The 24,484-nt window shown below is 37.0% G+C and overlaps 1 protein-coding gene across 2 annotated transcripts; it reads right to left on the bottom strand.

Moving 5' to 3' along the window:
• Positions 1–685: 685 nt before the first annotated feature.
• IRAK1BP1 (interleukin 1 receptor associated kinase 1 binding protein 1) lies at positions 686–24,484 on the bottom strand. 2 transcript variants are annotated; one of them, XM_055330624.1, is made up of 4 exons: positions 23,908–24,483; positions 15,858–15,923; positions 6,304–6,434; positions 686–6,196 (listed from the first exon to the last, which is right to left on the bottom strand). In XM_055330624.1, exons 1-4 carry the CDS (start codon positions 24,220–24,222, stop codon positions 5,926–5,928), a joined length of 783 nt encoding a protein of 260 aa, XP_055186599.1. In that variant the 5' UTR covers positions 24,223–24,483; the 3' UTR covers positions 686–5,925. The 2 variants fall into 2 exon arrangements, with proteins under 2 accessions (XP_055186599.1, XP_055186600.1); XM_055330625.1 differs by lacking the exon at positions 15,858–15,923 and having other exon boundaries at positions 23,908–24,484.

Below are 24,484 nucleotides of genomic sequence, written 5' to 3'. Positions count from 1 at the left end.
GCATTTTAATTTTAGCTTTTACCCCTTTTTCATAAATAATGTTTTACGTGTAGCATTACAGCTGCACTGCATTCCATATTCCTGATCCTAGATTTTAAAAATCCTTTAGATTTATATGTTTCTTTCTAGTCTTCATACTCACTTAGGTATAAGTGCATCGCATTTATCTACAAGTGTTCAAAAGGCTTGGATAACAGTTCTGATAAGTAGCAGAAAGTATAACCTCCATTTTTATCTCTGGAAGCGATACTACTGTCACACCATGCTGTCTTCCAAGTTCATTATTCATTCAACTCCCATGTTCCTTTCTAACCCTCTAGTTCACACATAGAAAAGCACTAGTTGGTTGGTCTGTGTGGATACTGCTGGGGCCTCTACTTTCCTGCCTTCAGGGATACTGTGGTAGCATAAGTGGCTAGAATCTCTACATTCTCAAGAGCTGCAGATGTTCTCAGTTTTTCAGTGGTGTGGTTGCTGTAGTGTTATGTTTCCAGAGTTATTCCCAAATAATATGAAAATCATTAGTTAATATTACTGGTTAATGAAGTGTCTAAACATTTACATAAAACACTTCTAATGTGTTGAATTTAATATTAGTGAGAAAATTCTGTAGTATTCAAAAGAAGTACTACACAACTGAATATTTTATTTTTTTAAAAACGATTTTATTTATTTATTCATGAGAGACACACACACACAGAGAGAGAGAGAGGCAGAGAGACAGGCAGAGAAAGAAGCAGGCTCCATGCAAGGAGCCCAATGTGAGACTCGATCCTGGATCTCCAGGATCATGCCCCAGGCCGAAGGCAGGTGCTAAACCACTGAACCACCCAGGGATCCCCACAACTGAATATTTTAGATGAATGTAATGTTTAAGAGTAGTAACATTTTAGAATATGGTGAAATCTCACTTCTACAAAATGAAACCAATAGTCATTCCTCAGATATATGCTGACCTCTGTGGTTTGCAAATAGTTTTTTTTAAAGATTTTATTTATTTATGAGAGACAGAGAGAGAGAGAGAGAGAGAGAGAGAGAGGCAGAGACACAGGTAGAGGGAGAAGCAGGCTCCATGCAGGAGCCTGACGTGGGACTCAATCCTAGGTCTCCAGGATCAGGCCTTGGGCTGAAGGCAGCGCTAAACCGCTGAGCCACCCAGGCTGCCTGTGCAAATACATTTTTTAAAGGTTTCTGCTGCATATTCATATTGGTTTCTTCACAAAGACACATCAGTTTATAATTACTGCATTTTTATCATTTTTGAAATAGGTACAATGACGATGAAAAAGAAATTCATGCTTATCTTACAGGTTCTGAACTAAGTGAAATATTTGATATATTGAAAATAATTTTGTATTTTATTTGGTTGAGATTCAACATTGAGTTAATTATACCTTACCCCCACTCCAATATAGAATATAATATCTTAGACTTTCCATGATTCATTTAGCATAAACTAAGAAAAATTTTCTTTTGATGTTATTTACTTAGTTGGGCTAGAGTTGATATATTTGAATCGTTGTACTAATTCTTTTTAAATGGAATTACAATAAATATGACTGATTCAGTAAAAGGTAAAAAGCATAAAAACTTTTTGTATGAGTTACAAATGCATTACTGCTATCAGATATAAATATGATTTTCTAAAATAGCTTTGAAAGTAAAATAATGCTAATGGAAACAAATTCAATTTAAGCATCTGTTTATTAAAAGTTCTAAGTTAACTAAATTTATTAGATGCAGTTTTACAGTGGTTGCAATTAGAATTTCAAAAGCCAACTTTCCCTGAGCAGTATGTTATGTCCTATCAGTGAGGTTTGTGTGGCACAAGTGATAATGACTCGGTTGTGCCAAGGGATGAAAGGCAGAGATACACACTGATCTGTAAGCTTAAAGTGAGTATAGGTTCTGAAATAATTTAAGAGACTAGTTTAGACAATAAAATATTTGTTGTTGTATAGTCACAGACTTTTCTGAGAAAGCTAAGCTTTGGAGGAATTAAAGTATATACCCATTTAGTTTAAAATATGCATTTAAAATATGCAAACATTTTGAACATACATTCTGGAATCAGTGCTTTGCATCTTCCTTCCCTACTTCTATGTGTACCAGCATTCAAGTACTCTGCTATAAATGCTATCCCTCTGATAGGGAATAAAACAAAATATCTGCCAGCCAACTTTTCCTCTTCTTAGCCTTTTATTAGCTGGAGATACTGGGAAAAGAAATATTTAAGATATAGCCCTGCTGTTAAGGAGTTCATAGTCTTGTGTAAAGACAGGTGAAACATAATTAGTATGTAATTAATGGGATCAGTGTAAACCTGATGTGTGTGTACTATTGGAGCTATTACTCTGTTTTTGAACTCTTCACCCAAAATTGTCTGCAGAAAGGAAGCAGAGGATGAGTGACAGAAACTTTGTATTTTAAAATACAGGCACACATCCCACCCCCATCAGATGGTAAGTAACATTGATATTTGAAGGATATTTTAAAATTTTTTTTTAATTTAGGGATTTAACTGTTTTTAGGATAATTTAGATTAGCAGTTTCTCCAGCCACCTAGGCTTTTCATCCTTTAGTATGGAAACTAAGGCTGGGTGGAAACTGTTTTGAGGTAGGATTGGTGATCATCCACAAGGAATGTGGCTAACTGGGCATAACTGTTGGTTGGGATGCTGAAGCCAGAGCTCCAGAAGAGTCGCTGAGACAGAAATATCCTGATAAACAGGTTATAAAAAGTGTTATTCTTCTAATAAAATAGCATAAATCATTCCTCTTGAAAAAAATCTATTATCCTGAGAGCAGTGTTTGGCTTGGATTAGCCACTGAATTCTAGTGTTTTAAACAAAACTGAACATATTAATTTAGGCCACATTAGATTATGAGAAGCTATTTGGTTATAAATACAATATGCATAAAAATAGTAAATGTTATTTTAAACTAATTAATATAGTGGGCTTTTTTGGGAATGAGTAGTAAAGCATTTGCCTCCCATACAATTTTGTAATGTAGATAATAATATATTAACTCCCATATTTGACCTTGTAATTCATGTTTTTATATTTTTAGGCCAGTGAGGAGAATTCCTTGCTATCAAGTTCTTATCAACAAGTCAGACAGAATTAGGGCATCCTCGACCTACATTCCTGAGGACATAATAATGATTATGGGGTATGAAGCAAAGCATCTTAAGTTACAAACTATTTTTCTAGGTCTTATTTATTTACATTGAACTAAAATTAACTGTCAAGAACACTGATACTTAAAAATAAGGTATATTGCTACTATAAAAAATGTAATCTTTACCATGTAACTGAATAGAATCCTAAATTTTATCAGTAATATTAAGAAAATTTACTTAATAGTATTTCCTTTTACAAAGATGTTTGGAGTATAGTGGGTCTATTTCAGATACCCAAATGGGAAATTTTTTTTTTCTTTCAGAAAACAGCAAATATAATTTGCTGCTTTCTGGAAGGATTTTTTTAAAAAGCGGTTCAGAATAATAAAGAAATTTTGTCAGGGTTAAGTTTGGGATAGGCTTTTCCCAGCAGGCTTTGTGGCACAGGTCCCCTAAGTCATTGTGAGATGCTAGTATATGCCATGTGTCAGAAATTAAACTGCTACCAACTGACTACTAAATCTGATACTCTTAGTCTTGAGCACATGGTATGTCATACCTAAACCAGTCCAATCTTTAACGATTTTTTTCTCTTAGCCACTCTACAGAATTGCAGGACTGCTCATTTTACAAGTTTTTCTTTTTTTTTAAAGCACTATCTTTAAAAATTCCTGTAAATTCTAAAAAGTGTTTGGTAACTTAGAATTTGTTTTTAGGTATTTCATTGTAAGCTGAACTTTGTTTACCAAATATGATGAAACCATATAATGAAGCTATAGCTAAAAAAAAACCTACCCACATAATTTTTATTGAGCATAAACAATTTTTTGTAAAGATTTTATTCATTTATTCATTAGACACACACAGAGAGAGAGGCAGAGACATAGGCAGAGAGAAAAGCAGCCTCCGTGCAGGGAACCTAATGTGGAACTCCATCCCGGGACTCCAGGATCACAGCCTGGGCAGAAGGCAGGTGCTCAACCGCTGAGCCACCCAGGTGTCCCACAATTTTTTGTTGTTGTTCAGTCCCAATATGTTTTTCTATCCAACTGGATTAATAAAAGCTAAAATATAATTTATTTAGCCCTTTTTGAAATAAAAACATATCCTAAACTGGTTTTGTGATAATGCTATTTTTCATATATTTAAAAATCTATCTTAATATGGAAGACTTGGGAGAGCCAACTTTTAGTTGAGTTGACAGTAATCAAAGAATGCAGTTGCTATAATGACTACTGTTTATTAAGTGACAGCTATGGTGTGCGAGGCATTATTCTTATGGTCTTGTATTTATCAACTTTAATCCTTATAGTAACATTGCAAGGTAGGTATTTAGCCTCATTTTATTGGTGAGGAAAGAGAAGCTTAAAGACATCAAAGTGCCTTGCTTGCGAAGTTTACAGATCTGGTAAATTTGCCCAGCAGATTATTTGAGAGCCTGCTCTGTGTTGGCCCTGACACTATGCTGGGTCTGGGAATGCAGCTGTGAACCACATAGGATCTTCATTTTAAAGGAGCTTACATTGTAGTAGTAGTAAAGTCAGATTTGAACACAGGGTGTTGGATTCTAAAACTTTTCTTCGTAGCTTTCACATTCCCTCCTGCCAAGGACACAACAGAGGAGATGAATAAAACTATTTCAGTGCCACTTAAGAAAGTGGTCGGATATAAACTACATCCTGGAGTGTGCTATAGGAAAAAAATATTGGTATATGAGTATGGAGATAGGTCAGAGGAAAAACCCTAGGACCTACAGCTTTATGGTGGGGAATGGGAAACCTATGCTAAGTAACAACAGTCATGGCTTATGAACACCTGTAGATAATGTGCAATGCAATAGCGATGCATTGTACTTGCTGCTACATCTCAAATAGACTTAAGGATCATTATTATCTCAGTGTAAAATCATGCACTGTCCCACACAGTAGCCATTAACCACTTTCAAGAACTTAAAATGTGGTAAATACAATCAAGGAACAGAATTTTAAATTTTTAAAACTTTTAATTTGAAAATTGCTACCTAGCTCTTTTAAGCATGTCTGGAACAACCTGTGTGTGTGAATCTAGTTTTTCAACTACATTTTAGGAAATACAGATCAAGCATTTCTGATGAAAACTTAGCATCTGAATTAAGATTTGTTACAACATAAAGTGTACATATTTTGAAAACTTAGTATAAAAAATATAAATATCCATTATTTTTAAAATACTGATTATATGCTGAAATTATAGTATTTTAGACATATTAGATTAAAATATTAAACTTAGTTCTAACTGCTTTTTAAAAATTTTTTACATTTTACTTTTTTTATACATGTCTACTAGGTAGTTTTAAGTTACATATGTGGCTTGTCTTTATTTGTATTGGAGAATGCTTATATAATCATAGGATTCTGGTGAAGAGGATCTGTTCCATATATTTTATTTCTGGCATCAAAATATTTTCCTAGTATACCTCACTACCCTTTTATCAAAAGATAGGTGTTCCTTATCCTTTCTATTAGTGTTAAGAATCATGCTAATAACTGCCAATATTTATTCCTGTAGTAGAAATATAAAAATTTCTTACATCACTTATATTATCAGTATATAATTGTGCACGTATAACACATTTATTTTCAGAGCATTTTCCATAGTAAGTTTTTAAAAATAGAAAGTAAACTTAGCTATTTGTGGGACTGTATTCCAGGATTGACAGATTTTGGGGAGAAATACTATATACTACACAATATATATTTTCAGGACAAAAACAAACATAAAAAGTATAAAAATAAAATTATACAAACATTTTGGTTGGAATTTCAGAGGTTTTTTCTTTTCTTCTCTTTCCCTTTTACTTCAAAAGTTATAAATACTTTTGAAGCAGCATGTATTGTTGCACTTTTGATTTTTTGTTGTACAGTTAATGAACTTGAGAGTCTGGATGACTGGAGATCATCTATTTGGCCTTCCCATTCTTTTGTTTCTTCTTCTTTGATTAATAAAGGTTTTCCTAGAGTTTGGCCAACAAGGTTACAGACTTCTTGAGCTTTGCGCCATGCGTTCTCAACAGCAACAAGACAGGCTTGGCGTCTTAGGGATTAAATGCAGAGATTATTAATATGACATTCAATAAACTCTAGCACTGAATAGTTTTGTTTAATTAGTTGATAATTTAGGTAAAGATATACTTAACTTACCGAAGATTCTCAACAGAACCTGGAGTATGATAGAACTGGGGTTGGCTAATAACAACAGAGCTATCTAGCTTTTCAACAAGAAAGTTACAAATATTTTGCATTTTTCCAAATTCAGTAAATGTAATGCAGACCTGTAAATGAAATGACACTTGAAATTATTTTCATGCCTGATCTATTCTTTCAAGATTTTCTGTAAATATGAGTAAAAAAGGTAAAGTCAAATAACAATGAGGTCATTTTATTATAATATGTGACAGATAAAGCTATTTGATACTGAAAACTAAATTATTTTATTAAATTTTATTAAACTTTTAAAAAGTAGCCTCTATATTTAACTTTTAAACATATGAAATACAGTTATAGTAACTAATGATCCTGCCTGGTTATTCTAACATCTATATTGGTTCTGGGTAAGTTTTTTCTCCTTATTGTGAGCTTTGTTTCCATGGTATTTTGCATGCCAGGTAATCTTTCACTTCATGGGAGGTATTGGATATTCTTCTATTTCTATAAATATTCTTTATTTGTTCTAGAATTCAGCTAACTGGGAAACTGATCTCTTTAGGTTTGCTTTTAAGATTTGTTAGGTGGGAATAGAGTAATGTTCCATCTGGTGCTATTACTCCCTAATGAGGCAGGACACTTCTGTATACTCTACTTCAAGCCCTATGAATCAAGATTTCCTAGCCTGGCTGAGGCTCTACCCAAACCCTGTTTGTTCAAACACTGTTCCCTCTAATCTTTTTGGGGAATTCTTTACTTAGCCTCAGGTCATTTCTGCACATACATGTGCTGATGGGTATTCTGCTGAGTACTTGGTGAAGGTTGGGGAAGAGGGGTCCCCTCTGTAGTTTCTGAAGACCTCTTTTTGTGCAGCCCTTTACTCTCCTATAAGCTCTAGCTGTCTTGTCTTGTTTGGGCTCTCAATTCTATTTCTTCAATACAAGGAGTTTGCCAGGCTCTGTGTGGGTTCCCTTCCCTGTGAAGCTGCCTGGACACTCTCTTAAGAAAGTGATCTAGGACATGGTAGGACTTTTTTTTTTTCTTTTTTAAAAGATTTTATTTATTTACTAGAGAGATAGTGTATGAGCAGGGAGAAGAGAGAGAGGGAGAGGGAGAATCAGGCTCCCCACTGAGTAGGGAGCCTGATGTGGGACTTGGTCCCAGGACCCTGGGATCATGATCTGAGCTGAAGGCAAGTGCTTAACCGACTGAGCCACCCAGGCACTCTGACACAGTAGGACTTTTACTTCTTTTTTCTCAGGGATCACTGTGTTTCATTGCCTTATGTCCACCCTTTTGAAAACTATTTCATACACTTTGTCCATTTTTTGGTTTCAGGTGGGAAGGTAAATCTAGCCAATGTTATTCTATCTTAGCCAGAAGCAGAAGTCTTCTCTGTCTTTTGAAGAGAAGTCTGATAGTTTTGTTTCTTTCCTTTTTTTTTTTTTTTAAATACTCTATGGTATTAGTTAAAATATCAGTCTATTAGTGAAAAATCAATCTCTCAGCCTTACCCAGGGTGCTAGTTTTTAAATTCTAGATAGTTTCCAAAATTGCATTTTCTTCCTGGTTGAAAATCAAAGTTCCAAAATGCCTATAGCTGCCTTTTTTTTTTTTTTTTTTTTTTTATAGCTGCCTTTAATAATAAATACAGGGGTGCCTGGGTGGCCCAGTGAGTTGAGCATCTGACTCTTTGGCTCAGGTCATAATATCAGGTTCGTTAGATTGAACCCCTTGTCAGGGTCTGTGCTCAGCAGGGAATCTGCTTGAAGATTCTCTTCTTCTGCCCCTTCCCCAACTTGTGCTCTCTCTCTTTCTCTCAAATAAGTAAATAAATAAATACTCTTTAAAAAAGTATGAAAGCAAATACAGGGATGCCTGGCTGGCTCAGTCAGTTAAGCATCCAACTCAGTTTCCACAAAGGTCACGATATCAGGGTCATGAGATTGAGCCCCAAATGCTTAAGATTCTCTCTCTCCCTCTGCCCCTCCCTGCTGTGCTCTCTCTCTCTCTCTCAAAAAAAAAAAAAAAATACAGACCATACTTTTCTGCATTTGCATAGTCTAAATATGGAAAAAAGTCTTGTCTTTTGTTGCTATATTTAATCTATAACAGTCACAAAGGCACTGTACATACATTTCATTACATATAATGAAATATGGCAAGATTTATAGTGCTTTTATAGAAGTTGGAGGGTAACTAAATTTCAGAGTTCAAAGGCTTTCTCTGCATGCAGATTAGAGTGATTGAGCATAACAGGTTCCAAGTGGCAACAAAAGTAATTCTTTGCTATATAAGAACATAGCCCTTGAATTATATTTTATTGAGTTTAAAGATTTATTTTAGAGAGAGACAGTGAACAAGTGCAGGGAGGGGGAGAGGGAGAGAGAAACTTTAGCAGACTCCTTGCTGAGCTCAGAGCCTGACATGAAGCTCGATCTCAAGATCCTGAGATCATGACCTGAATGGAAACCAAGAGGAGGCTTATTCTATTGCCCCATCCAGCGTCCCTGAAATAAATTTTATTTAAAGAAATTGTTCCAATTTCTACTCTGATTGCTTAAAACAAAAATAATTCTTATAAGTATACCTGCTTTCCTATGAAACATGCCCTCTTGGTATTCTTTGCTATTAAAAAAAAAAAAAAGTAGGGGCACCTGGGTGGCTCAGTGGGTGAAGCATCTGCCTTCAGCTCAGCTTTCTTGGTCATGATCTCAAGATCCTAGGATCCAACCCCACGTTTGGGCTTCTCGCTCAGCAGGGAATCTGCTTCTCCCTCTGCCTCTGCTTCTCTCTTTCTCTCAAATCTTTTAAAAAAAGCATATGGAGGAAAGGACAATGAAAATTCCTAAGAAGTTTGCTGATACTAGTTGTTTTTCGAGTCCCCTCCACCCCTAATTATCTGAGGCAAATCTAATCCCACAAAATCAGGTTTACCATGTAGTACTTGGCTTGCTCTACTTCTATAAAAAGCAGGAAAAACTCTCTGTTGCGATCAGCTCTGGAACTGGTCAAACAAGAGTCTGCCTTGCATCCCTCTTATTACCATGACTTAAAAAGTTAGCAGATGTAGCTTTTAGAAGTACATCTACATTCATTTACTCATTCATTCATTTTACAGATTTTATTTATTTATTCATGAGAGACACAGAGAGAGAGAGAGGCAGACACACAGGCAGAGGGAGAAGCAGGCTTCAGGCTTCATGCAGGGAGCCTGATGCAGGACTTGATCCCGCGACTCCAGGATCATGCCCTGGGCGGAAGGCAGGCGTTAAACCACTGAGCCACCCAGGGATCCCACATCTACATTTATAAACAGACTATCAGCTCTTTGTCCCAAACCATGGACAAACTATAGTTTAGGAATATGTGGGTTAAATGATTAACAAGAAATAAAAGAAATAAATTTGATAGAAAAAAAACTTGTATTCTGCTTTTTCTAACAGTTCAAGAACTGCTTTAAGCCTGCCAATACCCTGAACTTCGGCTTTTAAATTCAGCAATATGGTATATAATCAATACATAGCTCGAAAGAAATCCAAATTAATGAGGCAGGAGTCACTTTACTAAAGAATAGAGATGTTGCATCACAATTTTTTTTTATTATTTATGATAGTCACAGAGAGAGAGAGAGAGAGAGGCAGAGACACAGGCAGAGGGAGAAGCAGGCTCCACGCACCGGGAGCCTGACGTGGGATTCGATCCCGGGTCTCCAGGATCGCGCCCTGGGCCAAAGGCAGGCGCTAAACCGCTGCGCCACCCAGGGATCCCTGCATCACAATTTTTAAGAGCTATTCAGGATAAAAAAGTTTTAATCTATCTCATATATTGAAGATAAAATTTATTCATTCATTCATTCATTTATTTATTTAATTTTTTAAAAGATTTTATTTATTTATTCATGAGAGACACAGAGAGAGACAGAGAGGCAGAGACACAGGCAGAGGGAGAAGCAGGCTCTATGCAGGGACCCTGACATGGGACTCGTAACCCGGGGTCTCCAGGATGATGCCCTGGGCTGAAGGCAGCACTAAACCGCTGAGCCACCCGGGCTGCCCTGAAGATAAAATTTAAGATAAATTCATATATCATATTCATAATTCTCATTTGTTTTATCATGGTAAAATAATGTGATTACAAATGTATACACATAAACCTATTTTATATACTCTCTTGTACTAGCTATATTAAATTACAAAACAGGTTGATACATAAGTGCTTCCCATCTCTTTGGTCAAGAAAACTCATTAGAAATTTCGGTACTAAAAAAGAAACTGAATTCCAAAATAGTTTTTTTTTTTTTTTTTTTTTTTAAGTAAACTCTAGGGGATCACTGGGCGGCTCAGCAGTTTGGTGCCTGCCTTCGGCCCAGGGCATGATCCTGGAGTCCTGGGATCAAGTCCCAGGTCAGGCTCCCTGCATGGAGCCTGCTTCTCCCTCTGGCTGTGTCTCTGCCTCTGTTTCTCTCTGTGTCTCTCATGAATAAATACATAAAATCGTAAAAAAAAAAAAAAAAGTAAACTCTACTCCCAATATGGCGTTCAAATTCATGACCTCAAGATTAAGAGCTGCATGCTCTGCTGACTAAGCCAGCCAGGTACCCCCCAAATAGGTGAGATTTTAAGTGCCTCTAATAAATTTGTCTCTTATTGAATAAATCAAATCTCAGTTTATTAAAAATATCTGCAAATGAGACTTCTGAATTATTGCTAATCTCAATTACCATAAAGAAACAGCCAAAAGCCTTTTTAAAAATACCTGGTAGTTCTAATTTCCATAAAAGGCAGGTGGCTATAATACTGAACAAACTACATGTAGTAGGCTAGACTCTTTTCGATTCTAGGCAAGATTCTACAACAGATTATTTTAAAAATTAGTTTATAAGAAATTAGGAAAGAAAAAAGTTTTTAGGAGAAGGAAAGAAGATAAGGCCTTTTGATTCATTTTGTTCCATTGCCACAGGCCTCAAGCACTTTGCATATTTTCTTTTCTTTTTGGTACTGCCACAATCTATTCTTTTCTTTCCTCTTTAAATCTCTCCCTGCTTTCTTGGTCCTGTCTCTGAAGAAAAGAATACAAGTCTTTTTCACATTAATGGTCCTCCAAGAAGGCATCAGGAATAACAAAATAAGAACACAGGAATCTAATACTAAAATCTTGAAAAGTTCTCTAAAGTCTTGAGTTTCTTGATGAGATGTAGAAAACTCATCTGACTTTTAATTTTGCTTTTATTCCTAAGAGTGAGGTTCACCAACTTATGCTTTTCTTCTAATCTCTATCTTCTGAACCACTGCCAAATTATTTCTATCCAAAGGCCAACCTATTGAGCATGTAGATTTGAGATTATTAAGAACAAGTCATGATGTACTAAACTTGACTTCCTAGCTGGCAAGTTATTAGAGAAATACTGTAGCTCTAAAGGATTTATATTTTACTTATTTAGACAAATCTTGGGATATACTGACATACAGTCTTCATGGCAACATTGTTGGTTAGGCTCATAGTTGATTAATGCTACTTAATATTTTTATTAATTACACAGATGGGTACACAGATGATCAGATCAGCAGGTGACAGAAAGCTGGCAGGATAGAATATAAACACTGCTTGATAAAATCAAGACCCAAAAAGATCCTATAGGCTCAAAACACAGGTCAAACCTAGTGGATAAAATTTTACAGAGATAAATATAAACTTATACTTCATTTTGAAGTAGCAATAACAAAATATAAAATAGAAATATGATTTAAAGCAGTATCTGAGAAAGGCAGTTGAGCAAATTGTAATTATTAATTATAACTGAGCTCAAAAGAAGGAAACAATGTGATGCAAGTGCTAGAAGTTCATTTTTCAACATTTCAAGATAAGGAGATAGTCATCTTTTTCTCATACGGGCTGGTTAAATCACAGGACACTATAGCTTAGGTGCTTTAGATGGAAATTGGTCGACTCGATAAAGAGTTTGTCTTATTATAAGAAATGACTAAAGAAATTGGGGATTCTTACCCCTGGAGAAGAAAAAAGTAGCATCAACATGATACTGAACTTCCAAGTATCTACCTGAAGGAATAAGTATTAGCCTTTTGTTCTTGAAGAGGTACATAATGGATGAATAATAGTGAGTCTAGGGGATCCCTGGGTGGCGCTGCGGTTTAGCGCCTGTCTTTGGCCCAGGGCGTGATCCTGGAGACCCAGGATCGAATCCCACATCAGGCTTCCGGTGCATGGAGCCTGCTTCTCCCTCTGCCTGTGTCTCTGCTTCTCTCTCTCTGTGTGACTATCATATAAATAAATAAAAAGAAAGTATAAAAAAATATAGTGAGTCTATCCTGGCTTAACGTTACAAAATTTTGTATTGATTAGATGTCTGAAGATGGAATAAACTTTTTATAGTCGTGCACTTATATAATTTCTAACTTTTGATTATCTTTAAAATAAAGAGAAGCAGCAGGGTAGGTAGAAGTTTATAGATAAAGAATCTTTAAAGTGCCTTTCAGGATGAAAATTTTAGTTATTACGTAAAATAATGTTCTACTATCTGATCTTACTTTGTATATTTAACTGTCCATGAGAATATTGGTATATGTTAGACATCATTTTGTACCTTGTGACCCCACCCTGGTCTCCACTGACTGCTGATGCTAACCTAAGAGCAATCATGTTTAGATTGCAGGATTTAAGAATTCTGGCTATCAGAGAGCCCTATATAAAATATAAACATTTTCTGAAGAAAATGAGTACAAGACATTAAGAAGTAAATATAGAAGAAGAGGAGCGGTGTTTAGCCAAGTCCTCATTTAGTCGTCATCTTATAGCAAAACAAGCAGCTCTAATGCATTTTTTTTTAAGATTTATTTATTTATTCATGAGAGACATGGAGAGAGAGGCAGAGGGAGAAGCAGACTCCCTGCAGGAGCCCGATTCAGGACTTGATCCTGGAGCTCCAGGATCACGCCCTGAGCCAAAGACAGACACTCAAATGCTGAGCTACCCAGGTGTCCCTCTAAAGCGTTTTTTGTAACTGTACAGTGGGTCCCTAAAACAGCTGTCTAAAAAACATGCCCATTTTCCATGAAGCCTGTGTATTTACTGGGACCATTCCTTTTCCTCCTTCCTTCCTGTATCTTCACAATAAAGCCCATTAACTTAAAATACTTAAAAGGTAACCTGAGCCAATGTACATTCACTACAGCCTAAAGCCCTGACAGGTAATAACTACTGGAGGAGTTCCAGAATACTCCTGGCTTTTGATCTCCATAACACAGATTCTTGCCACTCTGTTCTTCATCCTGTTGTGTGGTTTTTTTTTTTTTTTTGACACCCAATCTCCTTGTGAATATTACCCAGAGATCCCTCAAACTGAAAAATCTATTTTAAGAAAACAATTGATATGAAACAATGATATCATAGTGTATATCATAAAAGTCGTATTAAAATTTTTATCTGAGAAGATTCATAACTCCCTTTTTAAAATAACTCCTTTTTAAAACTGCAGTTGGCACACAATGTTACATTAGTTTCAGGTATAAAACAGTGATTCAACAAATCTATACCCTTTTTAAGATTTTAAGTAATCTCTACACCCAATATGGGGCTCAAACTTACAACCCCAAGATGGAGAGTCACTAACCAAGCCAGCCAGGTGTCCAATAAGTCTATACCCTCTATGCTCACAAGAAGTGTGGCCACAATCTGTCACCGTACAACACTATTATAATATCACTGACCGTATTCCCTATGCTGTACCCTTCATCTCCATAGTTGACTCATTCCATAACTGAAAGCAGGTTATCTCTCACTCCCTTTCACCCATTTTGCCCATTCCCCCAGCTCCCCTTTATCCTGTTTTGAAAGATACTTTTCAGTCCCTATTATAAAATAAATTTTGCCATGTGGATCCATAAAATTATCCTAAGTAATTTTAAAATCCCTTGAGATAGTTAAATTTTAAGTTGAAAATCACAAAACCATTAAAATTAGTATTGGAGCAACAATGTTTGTAGAAATTACTATCTCAAAGAGGTAAGAAACCAGGATTCTAATTTCTATTCTAATTCTTGTAACAGTCTTTGAGAAGTCTGAGCCCAGGTTATCTAAGATTAAAATTATATCCTTAAAATTAGAAAAATAACCTATTATATGCCTGAAGGTAGGACTAGATGATTTCTCAAGATATTTCCCACCTCTAAAGATAATCTGACTAGATAAATAAGAGTCCACTCTAACTCCATTCTTGTTTGCTTCCTGTGACAAGCAGGCAGTATGGACCTCGCACATAATCCCAAGATGTTTGGAAGTGAAACAAATAGCGGTCCTATAATCTAACTACAATTATAACATAATTGTATAACAAATAAAATCCAGATCATAAAATCTTTAAAGATAAGTAAAAAGTATAGGCAATTGTAGGAACTAAATGTTATTGAGTATACAAAAATATTTTGTTCTTTTTAACTTGGGCAAAGGTTGAATAGTTTTTATTTATATTTTTAAAATTATTTATTTTGAGGAATTTATTTTTAAAGATTTATTTGAGAGAGAGAAAGCATGAGCAGGGGAAGGGGTAAAGGGGAGGAGGGGGCAGAAGGGGTAGGACAAGCAGACTCCCTGCTGAGTGGGGAGCCCAATTCAGCTGGATCCCAGGACCCTGAGATTATGACCTGGGCCCAAGCCAGATGTTTAACCAACTGAGCTATCAAGGCGCCCCTTAAAGATTTTATTTTTAAGTAATCTCTAAACCCAATAGGGGGCTTGAACTCATAACCCCAAGATCAAAAGTTGAAAGCTCTACTCGTAAGCCAGCCAGATGCCCCAAGTGGTTATTTTTAAAGATTTATTTATTTTAAAATGAGAGAGACAATCTCAAGCAGACTCCCCAGTGATCACAGAGCCCAATGCAGGGCTCATCTCATGACCCTAAGATCATGACCCAAGCCCAAATCAAGAGTTGGATGCTGAATCACCCTGGTGCCCACAAGTGGTTTTTATTTTGAAATAAAATTTAACTTACCACAAACAGTAAAATTGCATTATAAAAAAGAATGTTGAAAAGTGTGTCAATCCTTATGTAAGGACTTTATTAATTTGCTTTTTATCTGAGAAGAAGAAATTTCTCTCCTGTAGTGTTTCCTGCTCATGAAGTGGTAACTTTACTAAAATTTTATTCAGGTGGCAATTAACTGCCACTTCCTCCTTGCTATTTTTATTCCTTTTCAAAACAATTTCTCTCAAATAAATCTCATTAAAATTTATTTTAAAAGCTCACGCAGGGGTGCCTAGCTGGCTCAGTGGTAAGAGCATGCGACTCTTGATCTTGGGGCTATGAGTTCAAGCCCCATGTTGAGTGTAGAGATCACAAAAAAAAAAAAACAAAAACCAAAAACTTTAAAAAACCCACAGATTTTAACACCAAAAATGATTTTGAGAAAAATAATCTTGTATCAATACCATGGGAAGCATTTTTCCTGTACATTTCAGTTCAAGAGTAAAATAAATGCAAATTGTCCCCATAAAGTCATGCTGTTTCCAATTATGTTATGATAAGTACATACCTCTGCCTCCATGTGATAAGCATTTTCCACTCTTCTAAAATCCTTTGTCACAGTTACATTTTCTGCCTGAAGCAGAAGTACAAGAGTATAATTACTAAAGGTTTGGCTACTAAATGCAGGGACTCTAAAACATAAAGCAGAAACCTGAACTTATTAAAATCAGAATAACAGAGTATGTAGAAAGAACTGATTTGCTTGATGTTTAAAACTTTCCTAAAAGTTACATAAAGTAAATTCAAAGTCTACAAATACTTGCTGAAAATTTCATCATTGTCACTCCATTTGTAGTAATTTTTACATTGGCTTGTACAAAAAGTATGAACTTAGACTGGTATACATATGAGGAATTATTTGTACATAAAGCCTTTTGGATGTTATAGGAGTCTGCTGATCATGCTAAATAAGTAAATTTGTTTCATTATAGATATATTCCTGATAATGTCTGACTGGTGGGCTCCCACACAAAATATGAGCTTTTTCTGGTTATCTGTAGGGTAATGGTTCCTAAGCAGAAGGCAATTTTGCTCCCCAGGGAAATTTGCTAATGTCTAGAGACATACTTGATTGTTAAAATGGGCTAGAGAAGTACACTTTTATAATGTACTAAGTAGACACTGAATAAATGCTTCTGTTTACTAGAAACTGAGGAGGTTCCTAAGACATGGGACTAATTCTAGGAAAACTGGGACAGTTCCAGGTAACTGAGGACAAGTTGGTCATGTGATGGGTAGGGGTCAGGAATATAGCTAAATATTCTAAAATGCATAGGACGGCAAACAAAGAATTATCTAATCTAGGATGTTAAAAATAGTGCCAAGATTGGGAAATCCTGCCATTTTGGGTACAAACTAAAAAATTACTAAAATATACTAGCCTAGTCCATTAAGTTTTCCCAACTAGGTTCCAGGGAAGCTATTTTATATCCAAATATAAAGGGCAGATTTTAAAAGACAAAAAGGTCAGTATAAGAATAACTACTTAAGTCTATGAAGGCAGCAAGGTAACATTCTCAATAGGTATAAAAAAACCTTGTCATGGCTGGAATACACTTAAAAAGGACAAACATGAAGAAAACCACAGAACTTCACACACACACACACACACACACACACAAATGCTTGAAAAAATGGACCAGGATACAATATTGTAAAATCAATAATTCTCTTGAAATTAATATAAGAATACTGCAAAATATGAAAAGAAGTTTTATTTGGACTCCAGAATTTTACACTCTCTGGGTTTTCTGATTGTTTCCCTGTGGTGTAATTTAACATGTCGCTTGCAGACAGGAAATCTTCTAGTAGAAAAGTATGAGGGCAGAACTTGCCCTTCAAATGTTTTACAAAGCTATAATAATTTAAATAATGTGGTACTAATGTAGCAGCATAACCAGGATCAAAGAACTAGTATTCCAAAACTAATCCAAGAATGTCTGAAGATTGCAAATATAATACCAGTAACATTTCAAAACAACAGGCACAGCAAGCAATATGGAATCCTCATGACATACAATCTGCCCCTAATCTCTCTGACAGCAACTATGTGGTGAAAGGTAAATCCTGATTAGGTCTAAACCATTCAGGATTATCACACCTAATTTGCTACAAGATTAGGTTAAAAAATGGGCAGAAATCTAAATTTACACTAATTAGTATATGTATATGCCATTTCTCTGGCCAGACAATTTAGATCGTCTATTTAACATGTCCTGTGAACTACAGGAGTATTTGTTTTTATGTGGTTGCAGGAAATAAGAACTATTGACTTTCTTGTTATGGTACAGTAAGTATGTGGTGTAAGGCTTGGGAATATTGTAGCCATCTTAGTATCATGCAGGAAGCACAGGAAAGCCAGGAGAACTGCATCAAAACAGAGCCTTGACCATTGCATACCTGATGTGCATATTATTCATTTAAGATTATGAAAGCAATATTTTTAATTTTTATTATAATTTTAAAATACTTTAATAATACTTTTTTAAAAAAAGATTTTACTTATTTATTCATGAGAGAGAGAGAGAGAGAGAGAGAGAGAGAGAGAGAGAGATTGGCACAGACACAGGCAGAGGGAGAAGCAGGCTCCATGCAGGGAGCCTGATGTGGGACTTGATCCTGGGCCTTCAGGACCACATCCTGGGTTGAAGGCGGCGCTAAGCCACTGAGCCACCCGGGCTGCCCATACTTTTTGTTTTTAAGGGCAATTCAAGTTAAGTTCTTGTACATGCAGTAAAAGATAAGATTTCAGTACATGATTTCAGTACAGCAACTTACCCATTTAGGAGAAAACAAAACCCTTTTCCTTACACCAAAGTGAATTCCCACACACCAAATATTTAAGTAGTATCAAGGGTCCCTAAAGGTTCCAGGAAATATTAGTTAATAGTTATATAACCTTAAGCTTCGGAAGGATCTAGTAAGTGTTACACCAAAGGCAAGAAACATATAGAAAAGATTAATGAATTTGTCTAAATAAAACTTAAACATTTTGTATGTTCAATACTGTAAAAGGTATATGGCAAAGATGAAATTGGGAGAATTTTTTGCAATACATGGAGGACAGAGCTGTTGATAAAGTTCCCTTAATCTTGAAAAAGAAGATCAAAGCCAGAAGTATCACAATCCCAGATATCAAGATACACTACAAAGCAGCAATCAAAACAGTAAATATTGGCACAAAAATAGATGTATACCAGTGGAACGGAATAGAGCTCAGAAATAATCCCACACTTATATGGCCTATGACAATTAATTAATCTATGACAAAGGATGCAAGAATATACAATGGGAAAAAGGCAGTCTCTTCAACAAATGGTACTGGGAAAATTGGACAGCTGCATGCAAAACCATGAAACTGGACCACTTTCTCACACTATACATAAAAATAAACTCAAAATGGATTAAAGGCCTAAATGCAAGATCTGAAACCATAGAATTTCTAGGAGAAAACACAAGCAATAATTTCCTTGATATTAGCCATAGAAACTTTTTTCTAAATATGTCTCCTCTGACAAGGGAAACAAAAGCAAAATTAAACTACTGGGACTACACCAAAATAAAAAGCTTCTGCACGGGGAAGAAAATCATCAACAAAACAAAAAGGCAGCTTACTGAAAGGGAGAAATAATTTTAAATGATATATCCAAAGGAGATAAAGAATTTATACAACTCATCACCACAAAAACAAATAATCCAATTAAAAAATGGGCAGAGGACCTGAATACAGATTTTTCCAAAGAAGGCATACAGATGGCCAACAAACACATGAAAAGATGCTCAATGCCACTCACCTCAAGGAAATGCAAATTAAAACTACAATGAGATACCACCTTATTATGTCAGAGTGGCTAAAATCAAAAACAAGAATAACAAATGTTGGTGAAGATGCGGGGAAAAAGGAAACCTGTACGTGACTGGTGGGAATACAGACTGGTGCAACCACTGTGGAAAACCGTATGGAGGTTCCTCAAAAAGTTAAAAATAGAATTACCATATGATAAGTAATTCTACTGCTGGTATTTACCCAAAGAAGACACAAACACTAATTCAAAAAGATACCTGCATCCCTATGTCCATTGCAGCATTATTTACAATAACCAAAATATAGAAGCAACCTAAGTGTCCATCCATTGGTGAATGGATAAAGAAGATGTCTGACAGACATTCAAACATACACACATTGGACCATAACTCAGCCATCAATATGTTGGATCTAGAAGATATAATGCTAAGTAAAACAAATCAGCCAGCAAAAAACAAATACCATATGATTATATTCATATGTGGAATTTAAGAAACAAAGCAATTGACCAAACAAGGGGAAAAAAAGAGAGACAAAAAAAGACTTAACTACTGAGAACAAACTGGTGGTTGTCAGAGGGAAGTGGGGAGTGGGATATAGATAAATCGATAAAGGGGATTAAGAGTACAACTATCTTTTTTTAAAAATATTTTATTTATTTATTCATGAGAGACACACACACAGAGAGAGAGAGGCAGAGACACAGGCAGAGGGAGAAGTAGGCTCCCCGCAAGGAGCGGGATGTGGGACTCGATCCCGGATCCTGGGATCACAACCTGAGCCGAAGGCAGACTGCTGAGCCACCCAGGCATCCCAAGAGTATAATAATCTTGATGAGCACTGAGAAATGTACAAGATTATTGAATCATTATACTGTACAGTAGAAACTAATTTTTAAAAAGATCCCTTAAATTAATAAAGAAAAAACAACAGAAAAAATGGACAAAGTATTATGAATTGGCAATTTACATGAAATAAAGTTTAACTTCAAATGTGAAAAAAACATAAAACATAGGAAGTGACAGTAACATTTTTTTACTGAATTGGCAAAATTAAAAAAATTATGTCCATTATGCCTAGTGTAAACTTTTCATCCTAGACTGTAATTTTTCATAAGCCTGAAAGTTTGTATAAACCAGGAATTAATGTCCAAAAAACATAATTAGGGATGCCTGGGTGGCTCAGTGGTTGAACATCTGCCTTTGGCTCAGGGTGTGATCCTGGAGTCCCGGGATCGAGTCCCACATCGGGCTCCCTGCATGGAGCCTGCTTCTCCTCCCTCTGCTATGTCTTTGCCTCTCTCTTTATCTCTCATAAATAAATAAACAAATAAATAAATAAATAAATAAATAAATAAATAAATAAATATCTTTAAAAAAAAAAAACACCCAAAACCAAAAAGCATAATTAAGAACATGTATAAATACCTAGCAACAAGGATATTAATTTTGTCACCATTTTCAATAATGAAAAGCTAAAGCCAACTTGTATGATATATTCAATCTATTCCTACTACTCCCTATCTTAATTTGAGCATATCCAGAAACAGACTCTGAGCCAAGGATGTGAGTATAAACAGTTAATTTTTTTTTAAGGATTTTTATTTATTCTTTTTTGAAAGAGAGAGAGAGACACACAGAGAGAGAGAGGTAGAGACACAGGCAGAGGGAGAAGCAGGCTCCATGCAGGGAGCCCGCATGGGACTTGATCCCAGGTCTCCAGGATCAAGCCCTGGGCCGAAGGCTGCCCTAAAGATTTTTATTTATTTATTCATGAGAGACACAGAGAGAGGCAGAGACATAGGCAGACAGAGAAGCAGGCTCCATGCAGGGAGCCCGATGTGGGACTCCATCCTGGAACTCTGGGATCACACCCTGAGCCACAGGCAGACACTCAACCACTGAGCCACCCAGGCGTCCCTAAGCAGTTAATTTTTAAGATGATCCCAAGAAACCCTGTAGGGGAGTGGGAAGTGACATGGAAGGAAGTAAGCCATTAAAGTATGTATTGCCAAGCAGTCACCACTGTGGGCAACTGGAACTTTTATCTGCAGAGAAACTCTGGCAATAAGGCAGAACACGTACCTCATTATTAAGCTGCCCAAGAGGGAAGGTGTCTTTCCCCTCTCTCCCCTCAGTTGTTAGTTCAAGGCTGCTAGAGCTTGAGGAGGGGTTAATTCTCTGGCACTACTGACTGGCCCACTTGTAGGTGGAGCCAGGAAAAACTGGCAAGGAATTCACAAGTGTTGGCAGATGGAAGTTGGGCCTGTATGCACACAAATGTGAAGTGCCAAGGGATACAAGTGTGGGGTATCAATAGCATCTGCTACATCCCCTACTTAAAACTTAATCACCCACTGCCAAGACAATAAAGCAGCAACACACTACAGTGGTTAAGAGCAAGGGTTTTGAGGTCAAAATTCTTGACTAGAGTCTAAACTTTGCCACTTCCTAGCTGTGTGACCTTGGGCGGGCTCCCTGCCAATAATCACTCTGATCCTGTGAGTTCTCAACCATAAACAGCAATTGAAATGCATTTTCATGTGGTCGGAATGAGTATCAAATGAGATAACATTTGTAAAAGGTCTAGCATTAAGCAGGGTTTTTTTTTTTTTTTAATAGCCAATAATATCCAAACTCCTCATTATAGCAAACAAAGCCTTTCTCCATGCTCTGTCTACAGCTTTCTGAACACATTTTCTTCATAACACTTACTATATATTAGTTTATTCCTATCATGAGATTCCTTCAGCACAGTACCTATGTTTTACTCATTCTTTATTTTTGGTGCACAGCAACTATTACACATTTATCAAAAAAATATACAATTATGAGTAGGCAAATACTGGAGCATACAGCCTATGAAGAGAACATGCAAACCACAAAGCAAAATGTTATATATATAAAGTATAGCCCATGAATGCAAAGCAAGTGATACAAAAAGGTCTGTGCTCTGGAGAGGTTTAGAATATGAAGAAGACACCAGTAAAGCAAGAATTAAAATACAGACTAAGTTTTATTACAAGTGGGAAATGGAGTGTGGTATGACAGAGAACTAGTGTTATGTTAATGTTATGACTAGTGTCACCAAGGAGGTGAGGTTGGTTGGTTCTTAAAGGAGAAAATGGGCATCAGCTAGTCAAGGAGAGGCGAGATAACAGGAAATAACAGAGAATTAGGCTCCATCTATTAAGCAGGGTAACCTGAATACGAGGAAACCTTTAAGTAGGGCAGTGATGTTTATAAAACCCAAACTCCAAAGTCTAAAATGAATAAAGACTTTGTGAAAACCCATTATAATTCATCCTGAAAAGTAATATAATTTTTGCATTATCTACTGAACAAATCATCTACATGACTGCTTTCTTCCATTAGCAAAGATAATTGGTAGATTACTGACCTTCTATCTCTTGCCTTGAACACTGAACCCTAATGTAATTAAGTTAATGCAGTAATTTATTGTTTTACATATAGAAGTTACAGCCATGTGGACTTGGTATACATTTTACATAAATAAGAATTAGTTATATTATGCAAACAGGACTGCAGCACGGGCAACAGTTGTTTTGAGGAAATTTTTTCTACATATTAAACCATTTAATTCACATTGCTTATAATAAGCATTTGAATTCTTTTAAACTGTGAAGTAATTAAGGCATCTTTTCCAAATGACTTTTTAAATAACTATACTAGTAAATGCAGTACAAATATATTTTTTCCTTAAAATAAAGACTTGCTTTTTGGGTGTGGGTCATGTTTAACAATAGGCAGGAAGCATTGTTATGAACTTGGTGTTACCCTGGATAAATCACAACTCTGGCCTTTTGAGTCCTACTGTGTAAAATGAGGGAATTGGGATAGTTGACCCATTCTGTGGCTTCTAATTTTCTTGTATTCCAATTATCTGGAGGCAACTGTGGCTGGAAAAAAAGCGGATTTAAGTTTCAAGAAGACAACAAATACCACCCTACCTGAAATTTAGAGCATTACTTAACCTCTTTAAATCTAAATGGGGATATTAAAACCTGACTCACAAAGCTGTTGTTCAGATTAAATAAAGCTGGTTCGCTTCTTTCCTTTTTAGAAGTGGAGCTAAGATGCAGTTAGTGTTTGTTTCACGGACATCTCTCGTTAAGTAGCAGTATTTCATTTGTGTGGCATCTACAACATGTTGGCTTAATTGTTTTGAAAGTTCAAAACGAAAAATATTGCAGACATTTTTTAATGGAATTCATTTTTCCTCCCCACGTTCATGTTGGCGGAAAAATGCTGAAAACCCACTTAATGCGAAGCTTCACCCGGTGGGGAGGGAGCAGGCCACGCTCTTCGCTTGCCAACTGCATGGTGCAGAATGAAAACAAAGAATGATTAGTGTGTAGTACACTGACTTAGGCAACCATTTTACACCTAATGGTCAGGCCTGACAGTTCATCCTACCGAGGTTAAAAACAAAATTATTGGCGACAAACACCACCAAATAAAAACTTACTCGATTTGCATTCTTTTACTTTGTAAGCCACTGAGGCTTACCTCAGTAAGGTAAGCTTACCTCAGGTAGCGGCAATACGTCGTTGGCCGCAAGTTTCAGTCGGCCAGGTCGTGGCCTCAGTAACTAATACCAGGGAGACCAACGTGCCCCGGACCCTCTAGCCCTCTAGCCCCTCCGCGCCGCCTCCAGCAGGGACCCGCGGGGCCGGAAGTTCCGCCTCCGGTTTTTGCCGTCCGGCCCGAGGCCTCCCTCACGAAGCTCTCACCTGCAGGCCCTGCTGTTGGAGGCTCTGCGCGATGTAGTCCAGGCGGCGGCAAACGCTCTTCTTGGCCTCAGCCGCTGCCTCCTTGGTGCTGCTCACTAGCACCGCCACCTGCGCGCGGTCAGGGCTCGCAGACACCTCCGCGGTGCCGCTTACGTGCACCTCGCGGGTCGCGCTTTGGGCCTGTGCCGAGGAGACGGGGCGGCGGAGGCCGGGCAGCGCCTCACCGCCCGAGACCGCATTGTTCTCCCGGCCCCGGTCAGCCCAGGGAACCAGTTCCACGAATACCCGCGACGGAGGCGTCCGTTGCAACGACATAGTGAGGGTAGCTATGTTTCCATAGCAACCCAGAGCCCACGGCGGCCCTTCCGAGCCAAAGCACGCCACGGCTTTCTGGTGCGCGGCGCAAAGGATCCCGGGAGGGGCTGGGAGGCCCCAGTGTTTCTGGAGGGTGCGAGCTGTGAGTTGGTGTTTGCCGTAAGTCCTTTACGAGGTGTTGGCTGGGCCAACGTGATTATAGTAGTTGAGGTGTTTGCCTTACGGCTCTCAAAAATCTTAGCGAGTCGTCCCCGCCGCCGCC

Source organism: Nyctereutes procyonoides, unplaced genomic scaffold, assembly GCF_905146905.1.
Source record: "Nyctereutes procyonoides isolate TBG_1078 unplaced genomic scaffold, NYPRO_anot_genome, whole genome shotgun sequence".
NCBI classification, from domain to species: Eukaryota; Metazoa; Chordata; class Mammalia; order Carnivora; family Canidae; genus Nyctereutes; species Nyctereutes procyonoides.
Note: the sequence above shows the minus strand (reverse complement) of the source record. Positions and strands in the feature narration are given on the sequence as shown.

Coding starts and splice junctions, on each gene's coding strand:
- IRAK1BP1 (XM_055330624.1), bottom strand. CDS start 24,222: ATGTCGTTGCAACGGACGCCTCCGTCGCGGGTATTCGTGGAACTGGTT. Junction 15,924..23,907: donor TCCAACAGCAGGGCCTGCAG/GTGAGAGCTTCG, acceptor CTTCTGCTTCAG/GCAGAAAATGTAACTGTGAC. Junction 6,197..6,303: donor GGTTCTGTTGAGAATCTTCG/GTAAGTTAAGTA, acceptor TTAATCCCTAAG/ACGCCAAGCCTGTCTTGTTG.